This window comes from Atractosteus spatula, chromosome 6 (assembly GCF_055471065.1).
Source record: "Atractosteus spatula isolate fAtrSpa1 chromosome 6, fAtrSpa1.hap1, whole genome shotgun sequence".
NCBI lineage: Eukaryota > Metazoa > Chordata > Actinopteri > Semionotiformes > Lepisosteidae > Atractosteus > Atractosteus spatula.
Window position 1 is genome coordinate 12,762,972 of NC_142711.1, and position 22,672 is coordinate 12,785,643.

General features: G+C 33.6%; 1 protein-coding gene across 1 annotated transcript in view; it reads left to right on the plus strand.

The window, feature by feature from the left end:
• The window catches only part of st18 (ST18 C2H2C-type zinc finger transcription factor), a 134,704-nt gene that overhangs the window by 22,251 nt on the left and 89,781 nt on the right, over positions 1 to 22,672 (plus strand). Inside the window, exon 3 of the mRNA XM_088919350.1 lies at positions 6,514 to 6,679. Coding sequence (XP_088775476.1) covers positions 6,514 to 6,679 — 166 coding nt within the window. The remainder of the gene's footprint in view (positions 1 to 6,513; positions 6,680 to 22,672) is intronic.

Below are 22,672 nucleotides of genomic sequence, written 5' to 3' on the forward strand. Positions count from 1 at the left end.
AGACAGACTTGTTGAAATATTTGATCAAACACTAAAATGTATGTTGAAGAAATTTATGTCTGAAAGAACATGAAAGACCACTAAAAATGTGAAAAACTTTGGTGGCATGCTTGCAGTATTGGATTATACAAGAAGATGGGAGAAAATGTCCATGACATTTGAGTCAACAATATCTGGTCCCTTCATGCAACTGACCTCCAGCATATCCTCCGTGGAGTTTGCAAGAAAGCATTTAAGGAATACTGCAAGCATGAGGCACAAGGTTTTGTGGTTAGACAAAGAAAAATAAGAACTTTTTAGTCAAAATACAAAACGTTACATCGGGGGCAAACCCAGCGCAGCACGTTATCCAGTTAATACCATCCAAACTGTCAAACATTATGATAGAAGCATTATTTGTGGGGCAGCTTCTCAGTAACAGAAACTGGGAAGAATATCAAGACTGAGAAAAAAATAGATGGAGCAAAATACTGGCAAATTTAAAAGGAAACTGTACTTCAGTTTGCTAAAGACCTAAAACTGGGACAGGAATTCAGGACAGTGACACAGCAGATTGGCTTGACAGCAAGAAGGAAAATGTCCTAGAGTGGCTTAGTCAAGTCCTGACTTAAATCTCTAACTTGGAAATTGTAGTCCACCAGTGATACCCAAACAAGTTGACAGAGCTTGAACAAGTTTGCAACAAAGAATGAGCAAAAACTGCACTATCCTGGTGTGTGAAAATTAGTACAGATGTATCCAAAAGAGTCACATGTGTAATTGCTGCCTTCCATCAAGTATTGACTAATGGGAATGAAGATAAGCAGTCAGTATGTCTTAGATTTAGAATTTTCTTTGCAGAATTTGCTGACATTGAACTTCTCTCATCCATCAAATGTTATGTTTGAGCATTCAAGTTTGATTAACAATATTCACTTTAAAAACATGTATACAGTACGTCATTTATAATTTAACAAAATGGGGTATCATTGGAAAGAGGTGATTACTTTTGTAAGACACTGTATGTCATGGCTGTATTAAATGTTCACATTATACCCAATGGATGGATAGCAGATTTAGTTTTACTGTTTTTAAAAGGTAACATTTTATGTAAAATTAATGTTTCATTAAAAAGGTCATCTTTGTCTGCACATCCCTTAATATGGTATGTGTGGTTTCTGTACATATACTATACATGTACAATTCCTTTCACTACTCATTGCTAATGCAAAGCACAGATGAAAGATCAGGTACCAAATGTAAAAATGGTTGATCATGCTTTTTAAAGAAAATTATAATAATTTATCATTATTTTTCAAAGGGACAACAAATACATAAAACATCATAATGGCCCAAACCATAAGAAAAACCTCAATCCTTAAACTAATATAAATGTTTCCCAAAATGTAACCCCAACTTGAATCCTAACCACAAATGTTATTACTAATAATAACAAATTTGGACGGTATGGTGGCACAGTGGTTGGCTTTTCTGCCTTGCAGCACATATTTTAAGATATAATTACACTACACCACAATGAAATAAACATATTACACTATATTAAATAAAATTACAAAACACAATCACAATAAAAAGTGCAATACAAATGCCAGATAAACCAAAAATGAAGTGAATGAATAACTAGCACATATGTACAGTATAGGTATTGTAAGTAGTTACAAAGCGTTAGAGTAGTCACCCTGTCAGTATGTGCTCCATATTAGTAGCAAATAGTGTAAAAAGCAAATTACATTATGAAAGGTGAGAATTAAAAGCATTAGTGCAATACAGTGTATTGCTTACATAATATATTTGGATATATGTGTGAGCTGTGAGTTCACAGTGCTTTAGGAAATGTATCTTGAGGAGGTGCTGATGGGCTGCCAGTGGCTGAGCAGACCTGATGTCTGTTGGTTGTTCATTTCACTACTGAGGGACGAGGGTAGAGAAGAAAAGGCTTTGCAATTGATTGGGACACACAGTGGAACTGTAGAAAGTCAAGTCAAAGCATAATGGAGAGGGCAAGATGGGTTGTAGGGAGAGAGGAGAGACTGAATAACTCTTATCTGTGCTTTGATCTTTGCTGTGCCAATATAATGTGTTATTAGGTAAACATAATATATAGTTCAGGCGGGTAGCTGCGTCAGCATGCGTAGGCTGCAAAGGAACAAGTAGTAGGTTTATTCCATGCTGAAAAAAGAAGAAAGAAAACACAATGTTTCGGCCACGGAGCCTTCTGACACACCTGAAGAAGGCTCCACGGCCGAAACGTTGTGTTTTCTTTCTTCTTATTTTCAGCATGGAATAAACCTATTACATGTTCCTTTGCAACATAATATATAGTTGGTTATACAGATATTGAAAACCATAAATATCTTGATCTGTATTAAGTGACTTATTTTTTAATTTCACATTTTAGTTCCCTCTTTATGACTTTATCTGTAGTTAAAACTCTTGAAACTGCTTTGTCTTATTTTGGTGGTCAGAAGTCTTCTCTTGTGTATTTTGTTTCACTTACTGACAAGAGATGAAGTCCAGCTTTGCAAGATTGTTCAAAGACTAATGTGTGAGAAATTGAGATTTTGTTGTTTGCTAGGGGTTTCTAGATAAATTTTAAGTGATGCAAACATTATCCAGATTAGTTCAAAAGAAAAAATGGCATGCAGTGCTACTTATTTCCTCAGAATGAAAATCAGAGGTTTGTCTTTGTTTTATCCCTTGCCAAGAACAAAATATGAATTTTAAGTAAGTTTTTTTTACAGTGAAAAGAAACTGTGCTTAAAACTATTTTATGAAGTCCATATCCTACATCAGTTAAACACTCTAACATCTCAAAAACCCAATTACAATCACAAAATAGTATAATTCATTGTGTTGTCTCAAGATAATATTCAGCATTTCTGTTTTTTAATAAAAGGCTTCAAGTACATTACAGGAGCAAAAACAGTTCCATTCGCGGGAAATGCCATTTAATTGGCTTTGTCAACTGAACAACAATCACAGATGTTTAATGCTTTGGCAAATATGACAAAGAAATGCTGTGTATTTTCAAACATGAATGGGTGTCATGGTAACCCATGGTTTTGCAGAAGAGATACAAATTTAGTTAAGGTAAGGGAGTGAACCATTTTCAATTGGACTTCAACAAAGAAAATAGTTATTTTTAAAATAAAAAAGTGTCATTGTGTTTTTAAATTAATAATTTATATATAGTCCCTGTGTTTTGGTAAATTTAAAATAGAAATTGATCACTTTCATCATTGCTGGTTTTGCTACTGTATCTGTATATTTAGTGTATTTTGTCAAGTATCAAAATATCTTTATTTTGATCAAAAAAATGTGTCCGTACCATATAGGAGTTGAAGTATTTTGTAGTAAAGTATGTAAATAGCCCATTTTACTAGCACACACGATGTACTCTATTTCATACAATTACCGGTACTTAATATATTTAAAAAAAAAATTGACATTTGGAAAAGTAAACATTTACAATGTAAAAAAACTCTTTATTCTCTAGTTAATATTGTGTGGTAATGCCCTCTTTTCTGCTGTGGTCAAGCAGATGTGGACGCTCTGCGTGATTATAGTGCATTCCTGTTGGTCTACAAAGGAAGTGTAAAACAGACCTCTGCATGTTTATGCCCATCTATTTAAAAATCTATTAGAACAGATGATGCCTCCGTGCAATGTGCCTTCAAATACAGCATTATTAATAAAATATTTTTAAAATTAGAATAGTGTTGGAATTAAATTATAAAATAACTTATAAGTATGTTATTTAAAGTAGAATCTGGCACCACAAAGAAAAAGCCCTGTCCCTGTCTTTTCCTGTATTTGATTCCAAGATAAACAGATGTTTTGTCTTGATAAGCATTGGCTCTATGTTATTTCAGTGCCTTTGTAAAAAAAAAAGCTTTGCAAACGTTTGTGTTTAATACTTTAGCACAAAGGACAATCTCTTAAATAAGTACAAAATGGGCATGTGTGTTTTACTAAACATATTAAGTTTAGTCATTTGTTTTTGGTATAGTTCTTAAGATCTGAGGTTCTCAACCCTGGCTATGAGACTTCTCACACCTGTTTGCTGTTTCACCCTAGTTGCTTACTTTATTGAAGCCTTCATCGAACTAACAAGTCACTTGATTGAAACTTATTCAAGTGTTTCTTTCTATTCTGTGTCAGAATGAATAAAACTGATTTTGTTATTAGGTCAATTAAAGGTTCAGTTATGTAGTTCAGAGTTCAACTGGAACAAAAACCAGTAGGTACAGTATGTGGGTCTCTAGGACCTAAGCTGGAAGACTCTGCTTTAGATTACGTCGTTAAATTCTAAATAACATTTTAGTGAATTCAGAAACAAATGAAGATTAAAATTGCTTTCCAGGTGGGCAGGACCTCCCTTTTCATATTCTTGTTCTACTCATGAACTTGACAAAAAAAAAACAATACATAAAATATTTAGACAAAGAAATCTGCTACTATGCTCCACACACAATCACATCTAAGAATCCAGTCTTTGCCTGTTCCCAGAGGAATAAAGGTAAAAACCAATCCAGCTGTTGAAATGAAAAGGGCAGTGTTCAAGTTGGGATAAACAAAGTTTTCTGGAAGAAGACAAAGTGCACAAAAGTCCCCTGTTGCGGCTGGCAGTGGTGTCACCCAGTTCCATGCCCCACAGCCATCACTGAGCCTCATGGGATAATGACAGCAGCTCAGGACATGGCCTCATTTGTTCACTGCCCTTTTCGGTGAAAAGAGTTTTGCTGTGTGTTTTGAATAGGCAGCATTTTTCTTTGTGTAGTTGGTCAAAACAGGGAGCAAAGTTAGTCAGCAAGTTGCATAGCTCCTGCATTCTGACTCTTCAAGCCTCTTTTGTATGAAGATTGACAATGTTTTATACTAGGTTTGACCTCGGTGGGATGCTGGAGGTAGGAGCCTTTAAAAATGTTAAACTTTGAAATATATATATAGTGAGTGATCAGTTTTCTGTTATACATTTTCTAGTTAGCACTAATGAAACATTTACTTTTTAAATTAATGATGTGTAAACTAATAATGTCAATGAGTTTTTGTATTTATTGATAAATAAATAAAGGATACAGTAATGACACAAAACATTAGCAGGCATTGCAGAATTTCTTTTGAATGTGTATTTAATTTAAAAGATGAAGTGAGTCTCTTTTAACTGAAATAGTTAAATTAAGCAGTCTGGACCTTACAACCAATTTGAAACATGGACAGTGATGAGATACTGAAGAGTCTTACCTTAATCTAACATTAAAAGTCTTTGAATTTTCAATAAAAAGTTAACAGGGAATGAATTACTATGGGATTAAAGGTTTTTATCTGATCTATTTTTCTGTGAAAAGTTTGCTGCAAAGCCCTGGCATTGCTAATATTACCTGAAGGCAAACTGTACAGATTTATACAAGTTATTTACAACAACAGCCAAGCGGTTCCTCTGGAAACTAGGCTGCAGATCAAAGGATTGTTTTGATCTCTACTTAGCATATTTGTTTAACCTAGCCAGTGATTCTGAAAAGTGCACAGGCTTTTTGGTGATATACACAGCAGCCTTTATCCTTATTTTTCTTGTGTTAGCTTGGGATTTAAGTACTTTCTGTATTTGGGAGACAACTGGATTTTCCAGCTTTTGAATCTTAGTTGCCCAGTGCTAGTAGTCTGGCACTCCAAAATAGATAACTAGGTATACTGTGAAGCTAATCCTGATCAGCCTTGTAATAGTATTTGTGGACTTTCAGACGCCCAGATATGACACACCTTGCTGTTTTTGTTTTCCTCCATTTAATTATAAAGGGAAATAATGTTTTAAAAGTATCATCATTAAGGTCATAATGTTACATTGATGTATTTCACATTTACACTGCTATTATCCCTGTTGGATTACAGTTCTATCTAATTTCTTTTTGAAATCTAAATGTACTGTATGTAAAAAGCATAATTTGCTCATCATAAACATACAGTACATGTTTCCTAAAATTGGTACAATAGAATAACATTAAAATGTGTGAAATGAAAATAATGAGAGAAACATTACATTGAATCCTTGCATATCGATTATATCCATTCTCTGGTGTACAGAGCTGTAATGTAGCTACAATTCATGGGGTTAATTCAATGAATTGCCTAAATCAATTTTTCCATGTACTTTCTGTGGTGTCTTATTAAAAATACAATAAAAATACAATGTGTCCTTGAACATAAATGCTTTTGCAAAATATCCTTGCCATAAAATTACAAAAAAAAGATTGGGACAGAAAACAAGACTGTGTTGAAACATCCATTATGCTGAAGCTGCCACACTTGTGTAAAAAAAGGGCTCCCTGATAATAAAAAACAAACACGTGCTTATGTTACGTATGGAATAAAATGTATTGTATTCCATATGTAATAGAATTGTATAACTTTCTAATCAATTTGTAACATTATTGTGAAGAATACACAAATGTGTAAACTTCCTGTGGCTGTGCATGTTCACAGTACGCATTCTTGTATTTTGAATCTGTTCTACAGAAAACGAGGAAAGGAGTCGACAAAGCAATCATGGCACAGTCTTGTGGAAAATTGAAAAGCAGCTCTCGAAGGGCAAGGAAGGTGGAAAAACAAGAAGAGCCACAAGATGAAGGTGAAGAGGAGGATGAAGAGCTCTCCAGCAGAACTAGTGAGTCTTCAGGAAAAGGTAAAAAAGACATAGAAAAAGAAGCATTTTGTGTTCTAAATTCATATGATTCCACCCTCTACTATCTTTGTTTAAGCAGCATATGCTGCTGTTTATTGGAGAGTTTGTATACTTGGGGCTACTTTTTTATGTCTAAACTCTAAACTGGAAATATCAATTAATATTTATATATGCTGTTAGAAATGAGAAAAATCTTAACCCTTATTATGCTTGCTTCTAAGGCAGAACTTAATCACCAGGGTTATATACTCACGACATGTATTATGCAAGTTTGTGTGTGTAGCCTTTCCAAGATTGTTTGTGGTAGAAGGTGACGTCAAATATTTTGAAGCTTTTGAGGATCAAATAAAAGTAATCCTATATATATATACACAATCCTATAACTCATTAATTATTTTGCTGATTGAAACCGATCTAGTAACTGAAAAATAAAAATAAAAAATAAGAAAACAATTAACATAACCCCCTGAATGCATGAATGTTAAGGAGCATCGCTGTCACATAACTTGTGCATAGGGTATCCAGCAGAGGTCAGCATGTAACATTGAATTGGAGTAAAAGAATTTAAGAACCTTCTGTCAATTGAGGTCATTGCAACATAAATCAAGAAAAAAACTCTTTAGGCAGGAAATAAAAATGATTTCAATGTCACATATTATAATGCCTTGCCAGCTGTTTCACAATTTGGTTTCTTGGCTATTGATGCTTGTACATTCAAGTTTTTGAACTGGGCTTTCGTGATTTAAAAATACATGTCTAAAAGCATTATCTTACATGGGTTAAAGGAAAGGTACTTGGTAATAAATAGCTTATTTGAATGTATTCTAGAGGTATTTAATTTTTAAAGAAAAGGTATGTGTATACTTTTTTACATGTAGGGCATTACATCTTTTCATTATATTTGGTGAAATTGGCAATATCTGCTAAATGTTTCCACACATAAATCCATCAAAAATACCATCCTGTTTTTTTTTAACTGATCCTCCTTTTCATCCAATGACAAATAACTGTTTTTGCATATATTTATGAGGTTCTTAGGAGCTTTACATGAATAAGTAATGAGCATTTCAATGATTTAATCTGCAGAAATTGAAGTTCCGGGTCAAAATTATTTGCAGTATTGCATGAACATTGTCAAAACCTGGATGGAAACAACAGAGGAAATGTCTTATAACAAAAATACAAGTCAGAAAAGTGGCAAAAGCAAAAAAGTGCAGAGGGAGTCGAGGGAAATTCCTTCCCAATTAATGGACTGATTTGCAATATTTTCAGTTTTACAATATTTTAAATTTTACAATGTTTGCTTTGTGAAACTAGTTAAAATACGTATATACAGGCTGATAAGAAAATGGAAAAGGCTGCAGAATGTGAGCAATCCCCATTGCAAATAATTCAGTTTTGGTTTGACTGCTTCGGTTGCCTAATACAAAATAATAGTGATCCTTGAACTTGTTATCTGATACGACTTTATTATTTCTCACAATATCAGTAATACTTTGCATTAATTTTAAGTGTGGAAAGAATGAGAAGATATGTTCTGATTCATTTTGTAACAGTTTTACTGTAAACTAGAATATAATACAATTAGAATCCCCTTTAATTACCTATAGTGCAAGACCATATGCATTTTTCTTAGATGTAAGCTATAAAATGTCTAATGTTTATAATACGCATTTCGATTGGGACATACTAAACTGTCTAACACTATGGGTGTAGTAGCTTTTTGCTACAGATTTATAGATCTAATCCACTTTTTTATACATATCAAATTTCAATTGCTACAATTGTTTGTATTAATTTAACTGTGGGACTGCTAGTAACCTACAGTATATTGACCATACAGAAAACAAACAAGCAAATGGGTGCTGCTTATATTTTCCAGCTTTACGCTTTGGAAAACATATCCAGATTCTTGGTTTATAATTTTAAAAATAATGTTTACCATAAAAACATCCAAAATAGAGGTTTGGAAATATAACGATATAACAACGGCTCTAGTGTCTAGTCTTAAAATCATCTTCAGTGTGCAGTATTTAAAATAAATTATTTTGGATGTGTATATAAACATCACCATTTGAAAAAGTTTCGCACTTACAAATTTAGTTAGACAAAATATATGATATAAAGATGGAAAAGACAGTTCAGAGAAAAAATATAAGGACATTTCAAAATCTTTTTTATCATTAAACACTGGGAGACACAACACAATACTGTACCAAAGTTCTAGAAATGAAATAAGCAACTACTCTCCCTTTTTATATAATTGATCGTTTTTTTTTTTGTTTTTTTAAACAAAAGGTGACCTTCTGGATCAAAGGGTTTTATGAATTTACTGTAGTGTTTTTATTGATGCTACTTATGAAATTCTAGTGTAATGTGTGCATTACTTGCACAGTTTATTCATGCTATTCTGCCTTGGGTTAATTGTAACCATTGTGATGTGGGCTGATTGTAACAAAAGTGGAAATGAGCACAGTGGTGACTATAGGGCCAGAATGAGATTCAAATAAATGCTGCAAGTCTCGAGATGAATTTGTTTTTTATTCCTTTTAACACTGAGGTTTTACAAATAGGCATTGGGGTTTTACAAATAGGCATCTGTTTCTCTTTTTGCTAATTAATTTTTTAATAGTCTATCATCCCCTTCTCCATCTGTCTTTTATTTTTCAACATATATGCATATCTCTTATTTTATACTGTTTGAGTTGTCTTATAAGTGTGTATTTGTACAATGACTACAGTTTAGTAAATAAGCATAGTTAGAAATACAATGCGCTCTTTCTTGAACTCTGCATTTCCAAAATACCGAGTTTGCACAATGTACAGTATGTCAGCTTATTTAGATGTTTCCTTTCAGATGGGTTCAGAATGACCTATGTATACAGATGGGTGAGGTTTGTGGGAGTATTGAGATACTCCAGCACTTTTATGTGTAGGGTATGCTTGAAGTAATTTAAAGGCTACAGCTTATGCTGTGTGCTTTCCGCCCAACACAGCAGAATTCTCCAAGAGGACTTTTTCCTGACTTGGTGAATCATCATCTCTCCATGGCGGGCAGTGTTTTAGTGAAGATGGTTTATCAACTCACACCGACATTACAGTACAAAGACAAAGTAATTGTACTTGAAAAAAATATATTATACTGTAGTATTAAGGAACTGCCATTATTACAGTCATTGTCACATTATTATAGTGCTGTCCTGGCCAATCTCTTGACATTAACCCCACTTGCAGTACCTTGTGTAAGTTATTCACAACATTTCTCTACAAAAGTTGCCCTGTACACCCACTTCCCAAAACTTCATCCAAATCATGCCAACAGTGATCTCTGATCTGGTCCACTCTTATGTTTAAGATTGTTCTTGCTTTGTGTAGGACCAGATGCGACATCAAATACTGTAATACTTTATTACCCTTAGTCATAATTTTGTAGTGTTGCATATGGTCACAGGATAAACAGTTATTATTGTCCATAAGCTATATAATGTGGATATACTCTATATTTTAATAAACTTACATTACAGTACTTCACAAAGGTAGAATGAATCAGTATATACATCTGAAATAACAGTTTTAGCTGGAGGAGGTGATTTTGGTAGTGCCTAATTCCTGCTTTTTCTCTTTGTTCCTGTATCCAAGTTAATGTTTGTGTTATTCAGCTTTGTAGAGAATGGTAAATCACTCTTAATCCATTGTTCATCCTAATACAATATAAAAATATTTTAATTAGAGCTGCTAAAAATTATAAATGTCCAACAGCATCCAACTTAAAAAAAACTTCACTGTAACATCAAACATCTTTTGCACGTTTGGCACATTTTATGAGAACTGATCAAAAAAGAAGACTGAAGCAAACAGATAAATGCATACATTTCTGAACATTTATAAATAATATTAAGCTTTTTTTCTCTGAAAATTATATTACAGTTTCTTAAAATTCAGTTCTAAACTGTTATATTCAAATGTAGCACAGTATAACTCCTCATTACTGTTCTCCAACTGGTTTCTTTGAACTATGAAAAGCTTAAGATGTGACAAAGGGTTAAATGTATTCAATTATGCAAACAGGACAGTTAATATAGAGCCCAGGTTGAATGAAAACCACAATTCCTTGTATTCTCTTTAGAGCTAGAGTTACGTGATCCCTGGCATAATAAAAAAACATAGAATTCAGCTGTGTTTAGTAGAGACCTTTCTTAATGACTTTTACTGAATTAATGAAAAAGGGCATTTTGAAATTCTAAAATTCAAAAACAAGTGAACTTAATTGCTGCGTGTTGTCACCATGCTACATACATAAGAGTTCATCACCCCATTTTTGATTATGAAACAGCAATTGGTCACAGGTATCGTCTGGGTAAAAATCTGTGGCATGTGTCTTTATTGTAACAGCGAAGTCAGTTCTCAGTTTAAAGTGTTTGTCCTTCATTTCAATTAGCATTCTTCAATCAAAAGATAAACCACTTTTCTTTCTTTGATGTTTTGCTATGTCAATAGCCTGTCCTTGGACACTTACATTGAATGGAAATGTTTAAAAAAACGTTTTAAAAATGAGTTCTTTAAGTCATTGTGTTCTCTACCTTTGAGCATATTGACATTTTCATGTTTAATATTGTTGTATTTTGTTTGAAACTCTTCAAATACCATGTGGATAGAAAATATAATTCTAAGCCTTGAAATGCTGTTTTCAGTTGCTTTCCTGCTTTCTGACTTTATTAGAAATTCAGAAGCTCGGAAGACTTGTTATATTTTCATGACTTGGATGAAATCCTGGAAGCAACAGAGTGTGATGTACAATAGGAAGCTATGTTGGTGGCTCAACAGTGGGTTTGCCTGTGAAATGAAAAGCAGTTAATTCCCCAGATTTGTTGTTAGGGGGCACTATGACATTAGTGGTTGTTTTCATGTACAATGCTCACCCACTGATTTTCTTGCTGTACTTTTCCTGTGGGAAAAAAAATAGTGGTTTGAGGATGATGCAGCATAGCTCAAAGGTTCTTTGTCTTAAATCTGTGAGGTGTTTGCACTTGAAAAAACTTAAAACTAACTACAAAATGCATATTACTTATGTTCATACTTGAAATTAGATTTCAGCTGAGATTTTTGCTCTTCAAAAATAGAACATGAATGCATTACTATTTGCCCATACCTACTGTACTGTTCTACTTGAGCCTAGATTGAAATGAATGATAAACAGTTTTTCTAATTGAGCTCAACTAATGTGTGAGTTAAACTTAATGTAGCTCAACTTATTGAGTTAAAACTAATGAAGTTAACATGAAATTCAAAAATATTGTTATATACTTTACTCCTTCATTTATTATGGTCTGATACTTCCCTATAACACCACTTAATGCAACAATTCTTTCTAATCCAACTTATTTACACAACTTCATTAAAACGTTATTCAATACGCTAACTTGAATTTTAATCATCAGATGTTATCTGTAAATAGAAAAGGTATCTTTTTGTGTCCTGACTTGCATGACACTATGCAATGCCTCTGAACTAGAAATCTATTGAAAACAGAATGTACTGAGAAACTACTACAAAAATACATTGAGAAGGAGCAGAGTACTCTACTCCCCAATTCACCATTTCAACCAATCAAAATAATAAAAATCAAATTGAAAAAAGCATTTTCAGCCAAATCTAACTAGCATTAGGAAATTCTGCAGTATTTGAAAACCTGAATGATTTTCTTTTTAACTTACATATGTACATAATAGTAATAGGTTAATATTATCCCAGCATTAGTTAAGTAGCTGCATGTTTTCAATGCTTGCAAACTGATTCAATTTAAATATTTTTATTAATACTTTGAGTGCATTCAAAACATTTTAAAATTACAGTATGTGAACACCTCCCTTTGCTTTATGAAAGAAACAACACAGGAGTGTTGAGAAGTGACACTGATCTTTCAGGATACTAATTCAAGATTTGCTTAAAGATAATTAAATGTTTTTAGAGGTTTTGTTAGTCATCATATAATGACCAATGTTGTTTTCCACCTTCTTCCAGTATTTTAAAAAAATTAAGAGAAAAACTGAAAAGATTATGCAAGACTTTTTTTACTTTTGCTTTAAGTGGGATTGATCTAGTTCTCCATATAACTAAGTTTAAGTTATATCAACATGCCTGTGCTATTGATCTATATTTGATTATTCTAAACAAGATGTGGTGTAAAATATGCTTTTGTCTTCTGCCACACATTTCACAAAGCATATGAAGACACTCAGAAAAACACAGGTACTAAGTATAACCATCTTGTGTCATGTACATTTCTACTATAGTAGTCTGTTCATTATATAATATAAGCTTTTATGAAACAGTAGTAGCAAAATGTAATACATAAGTTTCAATAAATGATGTAAAATGTTTGCATATAGTATTTCTGTTGAAAGTAGCCATATATCTTTGGTCATACTTGTTATTAATGTTGTATTTAATAACAAATATAATTGACATAAAAATGTCTCATGGTTTTCTACAACAACATTTAAGCTGTAATACACTCTCCATTGATTAGACTTTATTGCCAGTGAAGATGATAAAATCAGCTTGAGAGGACAGTAAAATATCAATAACCAAGACTGATTTGCTCTGGGATGTGACAAAAGTAAATGAACAAAATTAATATGCAATACAATATTAAAGTTGTATGAAAAGACACCATGATTGTGCACAAATGTAGTATTTGAGGAAGATATGTTTTTATGAGTATATTGCACTAAAAATTTTTATGTGTTTATTTTTATTTTTCTAATTATTTTTCAAATATTCATATTTTTATTATATTTGACAGTATTCATATAAATCAACAGTCTGTGCTGGTTATTCATTTATTGTTTTGTTTATTTAAGAGTTTTCAGGGAGCTTTAGAATTTTGAACACAAGTATGTTATTTATTTATTTCCTGAATTCAGAAGTCAAGGACTGTTCCTATTATGAGCAAAAAAGCAAACTACTGCATTTTCCTGGTGGTTTAGATACTTGTTTACCAGTTTTAAATACCATCATCTTTTGCTGAAATCCCCTTTCAAAAGAACCTTTCAGTTGCTGGAATAAATTCAAATTAAAATTTAAATCCCTCTTTTGGATTTCTTCAGCCTCTTTTAAAATAGCTGCTTCTTTTTAAAGAGCTGTTTATGTAGTGATCTGTTCATAATCCAGTTTGTTTCTCAACAGCGAAAAATACTGAAATCTTATTATCAGAATCTTGGAGCGATGATGCAAGAAATCAGTGAGTGAAAACATCTGAATCTTTAACAAGTTTGTAAAATTGTTCAGTAAAAGTGATCAGCAAAGTAGAAAACCCTTTAGAATGGAAATCCAGATAAAATTAACAAGGGAAGCTAATATTCTGTGAGGAAATCCATAGTATATTAGCTTTCAACAGGGACAAAAAGAGTACAACCACCAACAATTAAGAGACATTTCTGTTATTAAATATGTTTTATATCTATTTTCAGGAAGAAAAAAAATGTTTTACTTCCTCAAGAATAAAAACGTTAGCACACTGAAGTTTGTGAATTATTTGTAGTTTAAAAATAGTGAAAAGGGAAGGATTAGATTAAACAAATGTGTTTTCGTTTTTTTAAGAAGTTAGTTCCTTTATAAATAAATATGAATGTAAGAACATACTGTAAGAAGGGTTTCAACTGAGAAGAGGCCTTTCAGTCCACCTTACTTATTTGGTTGCGAGTAGTTAGTTGACCCAGGGAAATGGGAAATATAGTAATTTCTTGAAAAAAATCCAAGCTCCCACTGCCCCTTAAAATTTCTTTTTGGACCATGAATAGCTGAGTGTAGCTTAGATTCTCTATAAAACAATATACATAAAATGATAAAACACATTTAGACATCTGAACAGTGAGTACTATTGAACCTGAAAGTTTATATGCAATTTTACTGCCTTTTGTGGTGAGTAAATATCCAAAAAATTGACTATTTTAGTTCTTTCTTACAATTTCTTTCTTACAATTTAGATTTTTGTGTTTTCTATTAACCAAATTACTACATCTTGATAAAATAGTACATATGTTGATAATCCTAGAGTGAGGGTCACTTAGTTACACTTACTGTATTTTGTGTTTTAATTAAAACAGTTGTTGAGTAGTTGAGTAAAGCTTGTGTTGTCTAAAGCTGGAGTATTCAATTCCATTTGACTCCATGACACCCAATTAAAAAAAGTTTGGACATCAGTATATATAATGTTTACGTAGAGAATATTTTGAACTTTGTTAAAGTTCTATACTAGGAATTCTGTGGCATTTTGATAATTACGTTTTGTGACTGCAATGAGTTTCTCTATATAATAAGATTCTGCAGCTGACATTATTGACTTTTCTTGTTATTCATTTGCACCAGTTAGAGGTGATTTAAATTTCTTGGTACTGTTCATCCTGGCCTGGCACTATATTTAATTTTAATTACAAAATTATATTTACCTTAACTTCCATAACATAAAATAGTAACCTACTGTATGTGATAAGCGCAGTTAGATACAGGGTTAAAGGCATTCTTCCTTTTACTCTGCACCATGGTGTATGGATATTGTTTTGCAAGCAAGATTTCTGTCATATTGCTTAAGTGGCAGATTGAGTATATATTACGAATGCAGGGTAACTATTATTTGCAATTAATATTGCTCAACTTGACACCCATAGAATGATGAGGTTCATGAAATCATGTGGCTCTGAATTATGATTTTTAAATCATTTTCTAACTCTCCCGTGAAATTGGTGCATAACTCTTTTGTGTCACCGTGACTTATGTTATTGTTTGGGAATGGCTGGTGAAATGAAGCTTTTGCATGACCAGAGAGTAACCAAAGAGAACAAGATAAGGTTCTTGTCTTCAAATAAAAGTCGTCGGTAGTTTCTGTAATATATTTCTTATAATTTGGGAATCTCACCTAACTGCAGAATGTATTTTGTGCTGATAGTGAACAAAATTAAAATATTTCTTCACTTTAGAGGTAAAGAAATGTGACTGCAGTTTGATCCCAGGTTTAATGGAAGGAAGGATTTTGCCTTTGTTTTATAATATAAGCTAAATTCTGTTTTCAAAGCAAGTTTTTTTTAATTTGAATTATTTAAAATAAATCAGTAAAACACATTAAAATGGGGTTCATGCTGATGTTTGCCATTGAATTCAAGTTAAATTGAAGATGATATGGAAGAGGACATGGGCAGGCTGTTTAATTGATGCTTTCTAAATTGGATTTATTGTTAGAAAAGGAATTATAATTATTGCTAAAGAAAGTTAAAAAAGACTTAAACAAAGAAAATCAATGGCCAGCGCCATTAATCACACCAGTCCTACTACTTATACTGGAGAAACTCTCAGTTCCTAATCAATTTCTTTGTTTAGTTGAAAGGACATTTGCATGCTGATTCACGCCAGGAAGCTTCATGCATTGGATGCAATCAAAAAATTTGTAAATCACATTAAATAAGAGCTTCTTGTATACTCTCAAAGCATGTCCATGAATAGAGCAACCGAACTAATGCTTCTGTGTAAACTGGACTTTAAAGTTTTCTTTGAGTACGCAATTTGCCAACACACAATTTTTGTGCATCATGGAAGGGGTTTCTGTTTCTATTATATCAGCCTGTCTCAATCATTTCAATATAGAGATATTTTCTTACATTTGCATGTTTCTGGGGGTTTGCTTTTAATTCCTTTCCTGTGCAGCCCTACAAGATTTTACCTGAACACTTAAAGAAAAAGGGACAATCAGGTATCATTGTTTTTATTTTATGTCAAATCAAACATATTGCATGTATTATAAAAACAGAAAAGAAAGGTAAAACAAACCTAATCAGAACACAAGTTATGATTTTTGTAATATTTGTAAATTGATATTCCATTTGTAATTGTAACAGCATAAGCAGACACAGCAGCCCAGTGTATCAAATAGTGCCTCATTTCAAAATAGAGAATTTAGTCAGAATGGACTATATTCTCTATATTATACTGTATATGAAAATAAAGTCATAAAAGGACAGTTATTAAATAACTTCATTTTCTGCTCTGGAGGATGTGTAGATTGCAAGATGTTGACAACAAAAGTAGAACAATGGGGCTTTACCTTTGAGGAGAAATATTTATCTTAGCATTTATTATTATTAAAACTACACAATTAAGATGTTCTTAGTGTTGAGCGAGAGCCATTAAAATCTAAATTGAGTAAAGAGGAAAAAATAAATAATATGTGCTTAATTGAATGTAAGTTTGTAATAGGAATTTACACGCATACAATATACAAGGATTTAAAAGTGGCTTGACTAATAGAGACAATTGAACTCATACCATGCTCATACTCACTCAGAGTAACTACTGCCTGCAACCATGATTTATGAGAGGGAATATCATGAGGTGCAGGAGTATGGCATCTAAATCATACAAAAAACAATAAATTATTATTCTGTAATGAAGCCTTATAAATGTTACTTCTGATTTCATGTTTTTCATTAGATATTTTATTTTTCAGACTTATAATAGGGTGTGCTATGATTATGGTGAAGGTCAGAACAATCTGGATCCTTAACAGAAGAAAGCACTGTATGTTAGTCCATTGTAGGGTACAGAAGCAAATAGAGACACCAGTTAACCTACTGAATATGTCTTTGCGAAGTGGAAGGAAGCCAGGCCTTCTGGAGAAAATCCATGCAAACTCCACTTGGATTTTTAAAATTTTTGTATTAAATTAATTTATTGTGAGAATTAATGCTACACAGAGATTCTGATAAAAACAGTGATACAGTCACTGTCCTCACTGTTCTTTTCCTCCATAAGTGAATATTATGCTTAAACATTAGTTCAACAAAAATTGTCTTCTGGTGTTATTTTTATAAATTCATTATTACATACAGTACAGAGGCTGTTATGGACCTGAAGTTTTATGAAAAAGGAAAATATGTGTTGATTGTGATTAAAGAAATATAGTAAACCCTCAGTTTAACGTTCTTCGCTTTAAAGGCTGTATTGGATTTAGCCCACAAAAAATAACCTGTCCCTGTAAAAAAAGGACTGTCCAGTAAAGTGGTAGCTAGTCTGGACAACAAACTTGGTTTATTCTTATAAATAAGGCAAAACAGACAAAATAAAATAACAGTATAAATAAGTTGTAAAATATATTTTTTGTAATTTTTTGTATATATACAGTATACCTTTAATTAAGTATAAAAGGCATGAATATCAGTGATTCTCTATAGGTCAATGGCTTAAAATGGGTGTTTGTGTTTCATATGCTTTAGTGGATTTTATACAGTACATTTACCACACATAAAATAAGACCTTGTATATTTATGATAAAAGGGCACATGAGCAATTTCATTTACTGTGTTGATTGAAATTATTAAAATAATAAGTAAATATATATTTCTTATATAATAGAGTGTTTTGTGGATGAAAATGTGATATTAATGTTTTTTACGGACATTTGGCAATAATGGACACTCCTTCCCCCCATTAGTCAATTGACAGTATATAGTAAACACATCAACAATCTGTTTCAGGCCCAATTGCTCTTCTCATTCTATTTATCATATGATAATACACAGTACCTAACAAGGCCCATCTAAAGATATAGACAAAATCATGGATTGGTCTGATACTTGACAAGTTTAACATTGATCTGGCGAGGTGATCTATACAGGTAGTGGAACTAATAACTATACATATTGCATGGGTGATTCTGAGCTGCAGAAAGCAATCCATGATCTGGATGTTAATGTAGATTCTTTTGTGTTTTCTTTTCAAAACCATTTAGAAAAGTGGTCAAATAAGTAATAGCACCAATAGCAATACGTTTATAAGCAATAAAATAGCAAATAGAGCATTTGAGTATAGAGAAAAAGATGTGAAAATCCAGTTAAGTCCAAGCTGGTAAGACTTTATTTAGATTGTGTTGAGGTGTGGTCACCATACCAAAAAATATTTTACAGCCTTAGTTCAAAGAAGAGGAGTAGGATTGATTCCTGGTCTCCGGATTTCATAATTATCATTTATGTATAATTTAAGGGAGCTTACACTCTTTAGTTTAGAATAAAGGAGATTGGAATTGAAAATAGCTGGATGACATTTTAAATTAACTTAGCTACTTAACTATGAAATGAGCAAAATGGGCTAAATGTTCGCCTATCTTTTGCAACATTTTTATGTTTGCATGTTCTTCTATGTATTGTTAATACATGCAAGCACTCCCTAGCAACACTTATGTAGTGCTTCCCAAGACTTGTGAGCCTAATTGAGTGTGGTTACTAAGAAATAAAGCCCTTAAACTTTTGCAGCCCTTTATTTTTCCTGAATTCGTGTTTTACTGTGGGCTCACAGTATGTATCAAGTGAGCATTCCCTAGCAACACTCATGTAATGCTTGATTAGATTTGGCAAGCTGATGTGGCTGCAGCACCAAAGGAGTGAAGTCAAGGCAGCACAGCAGACTCTGTTAAAGGGGATACACACTGACTAATTGTGGGTGCTCTGTAAAGCAGTCAGTCTCAACCATTTTTACAATAGGTACATTCTTGTTTTATTAAAATATATATTCTCTTCAGCCTTTGAATATTATCCAATTATACATTTAAATTCTAGTTATTCTATACATATTACTGTGTGGTTAGCTGTGTGTTGCGAATACAAAAAAAAAAAATTTCTTGGAGTCAACTTTTTGTCCCATTATCAAACAAAGAAGAATTGAATGATGTTTGCAGTGTGCCAGGGGTTCTGGCTCTCAGTCCTCCTTGTTTCCCTGTACCATATCGTCTGTATTCAAGGTAGAACTGATTTCTCCAGAGAATCCCCAGTTTTCTTGTAGTAGGACCATCTCAGGGAGCAAACTGATAGCACTGTATCATATAAATGATGAATGGCATTTTTCAAAAATGGCCTAAATGACAGGCCATATTGAAACCAAGGTCTTATCAACACCTTATCATTGGAGAGCCCCTCTATGCCCATGGAGATGTCTGAGGAGACATACAACATACCATATAATGACACTGCCGCAGAGGGAATGCATAAAGAAGTGAAAAACTGAAGGCGAGTGGGAGACCTCTCTTTTATTTTGCAGTTCCTGTCACTGCCATGATCCAGCTCAGTTCAGTGAAGTCTGTACACCCTCTCCTAAATACACAAATTTAATCATGTTCCTTCATCCCATCAACAGATGGTGTAGTTCACCTAGTGGTAGTCAATAATATACATCCATCTATTTTCTAAGTGCTTCATCCATTTCAGGGTTACAGGGGAGAAAGCAAGGATAAGGTAGGATACACCCTGGACCGTACTCCAGTGCAGTACATCGTATACACAGACACAAAGGTTCAGTAGGTGACACCAGGTTCAGTTTTCCCAGAAGCCTATGACAGTACCAGACTATGGAGGGAAACTGGAGCACCCAGAGAAAACCCAAACAAACAAGGGGAGAATCTACAAACTCCATGCAGATAGCACCCCAGGTCTGGAACTGAATCTGGGGCTCCAGCGCTGTGAGACAGAAAAGCTAACCCTGCCACTCTGTCCATAAAAAGAAGTCAGTTCTTCAAAGCACAGCGCTCAAAATTTTGATGCTAATTTAGTTTTAATAATCATCTTTTAAAAAATGTATTATCTTAAATGTATTTCCTAGCCTACATCTGTCCTATCTATAGCTTATTTTGGTGACCCCTGCTTTTCCTTCCCTACTTTAATCTTAGAAGTGGAAGAGTTACCTACCAGAAACACTAAAATAACTGTCATGTTTCTGCTAGAACACCTTTTACCACCACTCCAGCTGACCAGCATCATGTCAATAAAATATCCAGACACCAAAGTTTTGACACTTGATCATTGTCTTCATTGAACTCATAAGGTTCAAAAGCTACTGTATTTGTGAAAATACAACTTTTTACCAAAGTTTTGCAAGAATTCAGTTATGGTAGAGATAGTTGCTACCCATCACTGAAACAAGTTGTATTTTGGATTTCACCTGCTTTCCACATTCTTTGTCAGATGAGCTGAAAATGTCTTCTAGAGCTGCCCACCAAAGAGGGACACATTCTGAATTTGTTCACACTGCACAGCTGAGGCCAGAGGAGAACATCTAAGGTGCTCATAGAGGGTGAAACCTGATGTCTTATAGTGACTGGTGGAATGGCTTATGAATGTGTACCTCAGATATATGCTTTTTATCTTTTCATTAAATGCACAGAAGATCCTCCTGTTTCCACAGTGCAAGGAACAGCTTATGAGTTCAGTATGATCCCAGCGGGACTGGGTCTGGCACCATATGCCTTGTCCAAGTTTACAGAGGCAATATTGAATCCCATGTGGCTTCGAGACCTTAGAAGACACAGTAGTAAAGTTTTCAATGCAAAAAATACCCAGATATCAAAGTCAATCGAAATCTAATTTAAGGAGCTATCATATGGCAAATATTTGATGAGATAAGCTTATACAAAGTTTATACATTTTTATGGACCAATATACTTATATTTCATATTTCTTATCATAGTTGCATTTCAGTGGGTTTATTCAGATGTCACCATAGTTTTGATGACAAATATGTGAATATACAAACATGTTCTTCATAAACTCTTAAATTAAGTGTATGTAATTTCCCCTTAAAAGCATATTCTTACAATCTGCGAGGACACCTAAAGTGTGCTGTGGAGATTTAGTTAAAATTGTTTAAAATCATGTGGGCTGGCTGAGGTGGAGTACATTTATTTATGTTTTTTCAGGGGGCTTGAACCAATCACACATTTTATCAAACATTAAAACAGGCGATGACTACCAGATCGTGAGCAAAACCACCCATTTATAACTAACCAGGAGTGTAAAAAAGAAACCCACAGGCATATCTTATTATGTATTGTGGTCACACACCAGTCTCAAGAGACCCGAGAACAACCCAAAGACAAGCTTGTTTTGGTGTCCCCTAGTGACAGCTGGTAATGGAAATACTTGCATCTCTAAGAGGCCCCTTATGTGTATCACTGGTTCTGAGGTCTGGGCTTGAGGGCCCCCCAGGCTCCACCTAGAAGTGTGGCTGCCTTTGTCATTTTAATTGGGCCCTGTTTGCTAAACTCCTCTACTGTTTGCTTTTTGCTAGGGGGCTTGTATTTACAAAAGTCGGCAGGAGGCTCAGTGACATCACTGCAGCTTGGCTTATGTAAGGTCTGTGGCAGTATCTTGAGGCACTTTCTTTCTTTTTCTCTATCTGGGCCTGTCTAATGCATGTGCTAGCACAGGAGGGTTACATGGCCTAGAGGGAGGAATTACACCTAATTACTCAAATAATTGCTAGGCTGCTGCCTCCCTTAGTCACCAAAAATAATTTCCAGGTCTCTAGCTTTTATAGATAGCCTTCTAGAGAATTTAGCAAGAGTGTACTTTAACTGAATCCATTCATTCACAAAATAGTAATAATCTTATATTTAAAAAAATAATCCAAGCTGAAAAAGCTTGCAAAATTAATAGACACTGCTTTCATTACATATATTTTAGGTTGTTGTTGCCGTAGCGATAAAGTCGGGTACATTGAAACTCGTCTGTTGAGCCATTGTTATCATCCCTGGCCATCTGCTGCAGAAGAGTGATATTCCATCTCATTTGCATGATGACTGATATATGGGAAGCTTGGAAGGACATATGCCACAGCAATCATGTTATGAAAATTCGAGTGAAAGTTTTGGACCCCCAATGTATGAAAAAAAATCAGTATATGTCAGGATGTGAACATGTGTGTGACTGTGTGTGTTTATTTGTATGTTTGTATATGTGTGAGTGGGAGAGAGAAGGAGGGGGGGGGAGCACTGTTGATGTGCAAATGTGCATCATATTGAAGAGCTCTGAATAGGGAGGTGTGACGTAAAAAGGGACTCAAACGCAGGTGCTTATCTCCAGGCAGTCAAAGACACAGTATGTCATATTCCTGGGGACTACCTTTCAAAGCCACAGCTCCAGCACAGGCAGCACATTGGAGGAAAATAAAACTTTTAGG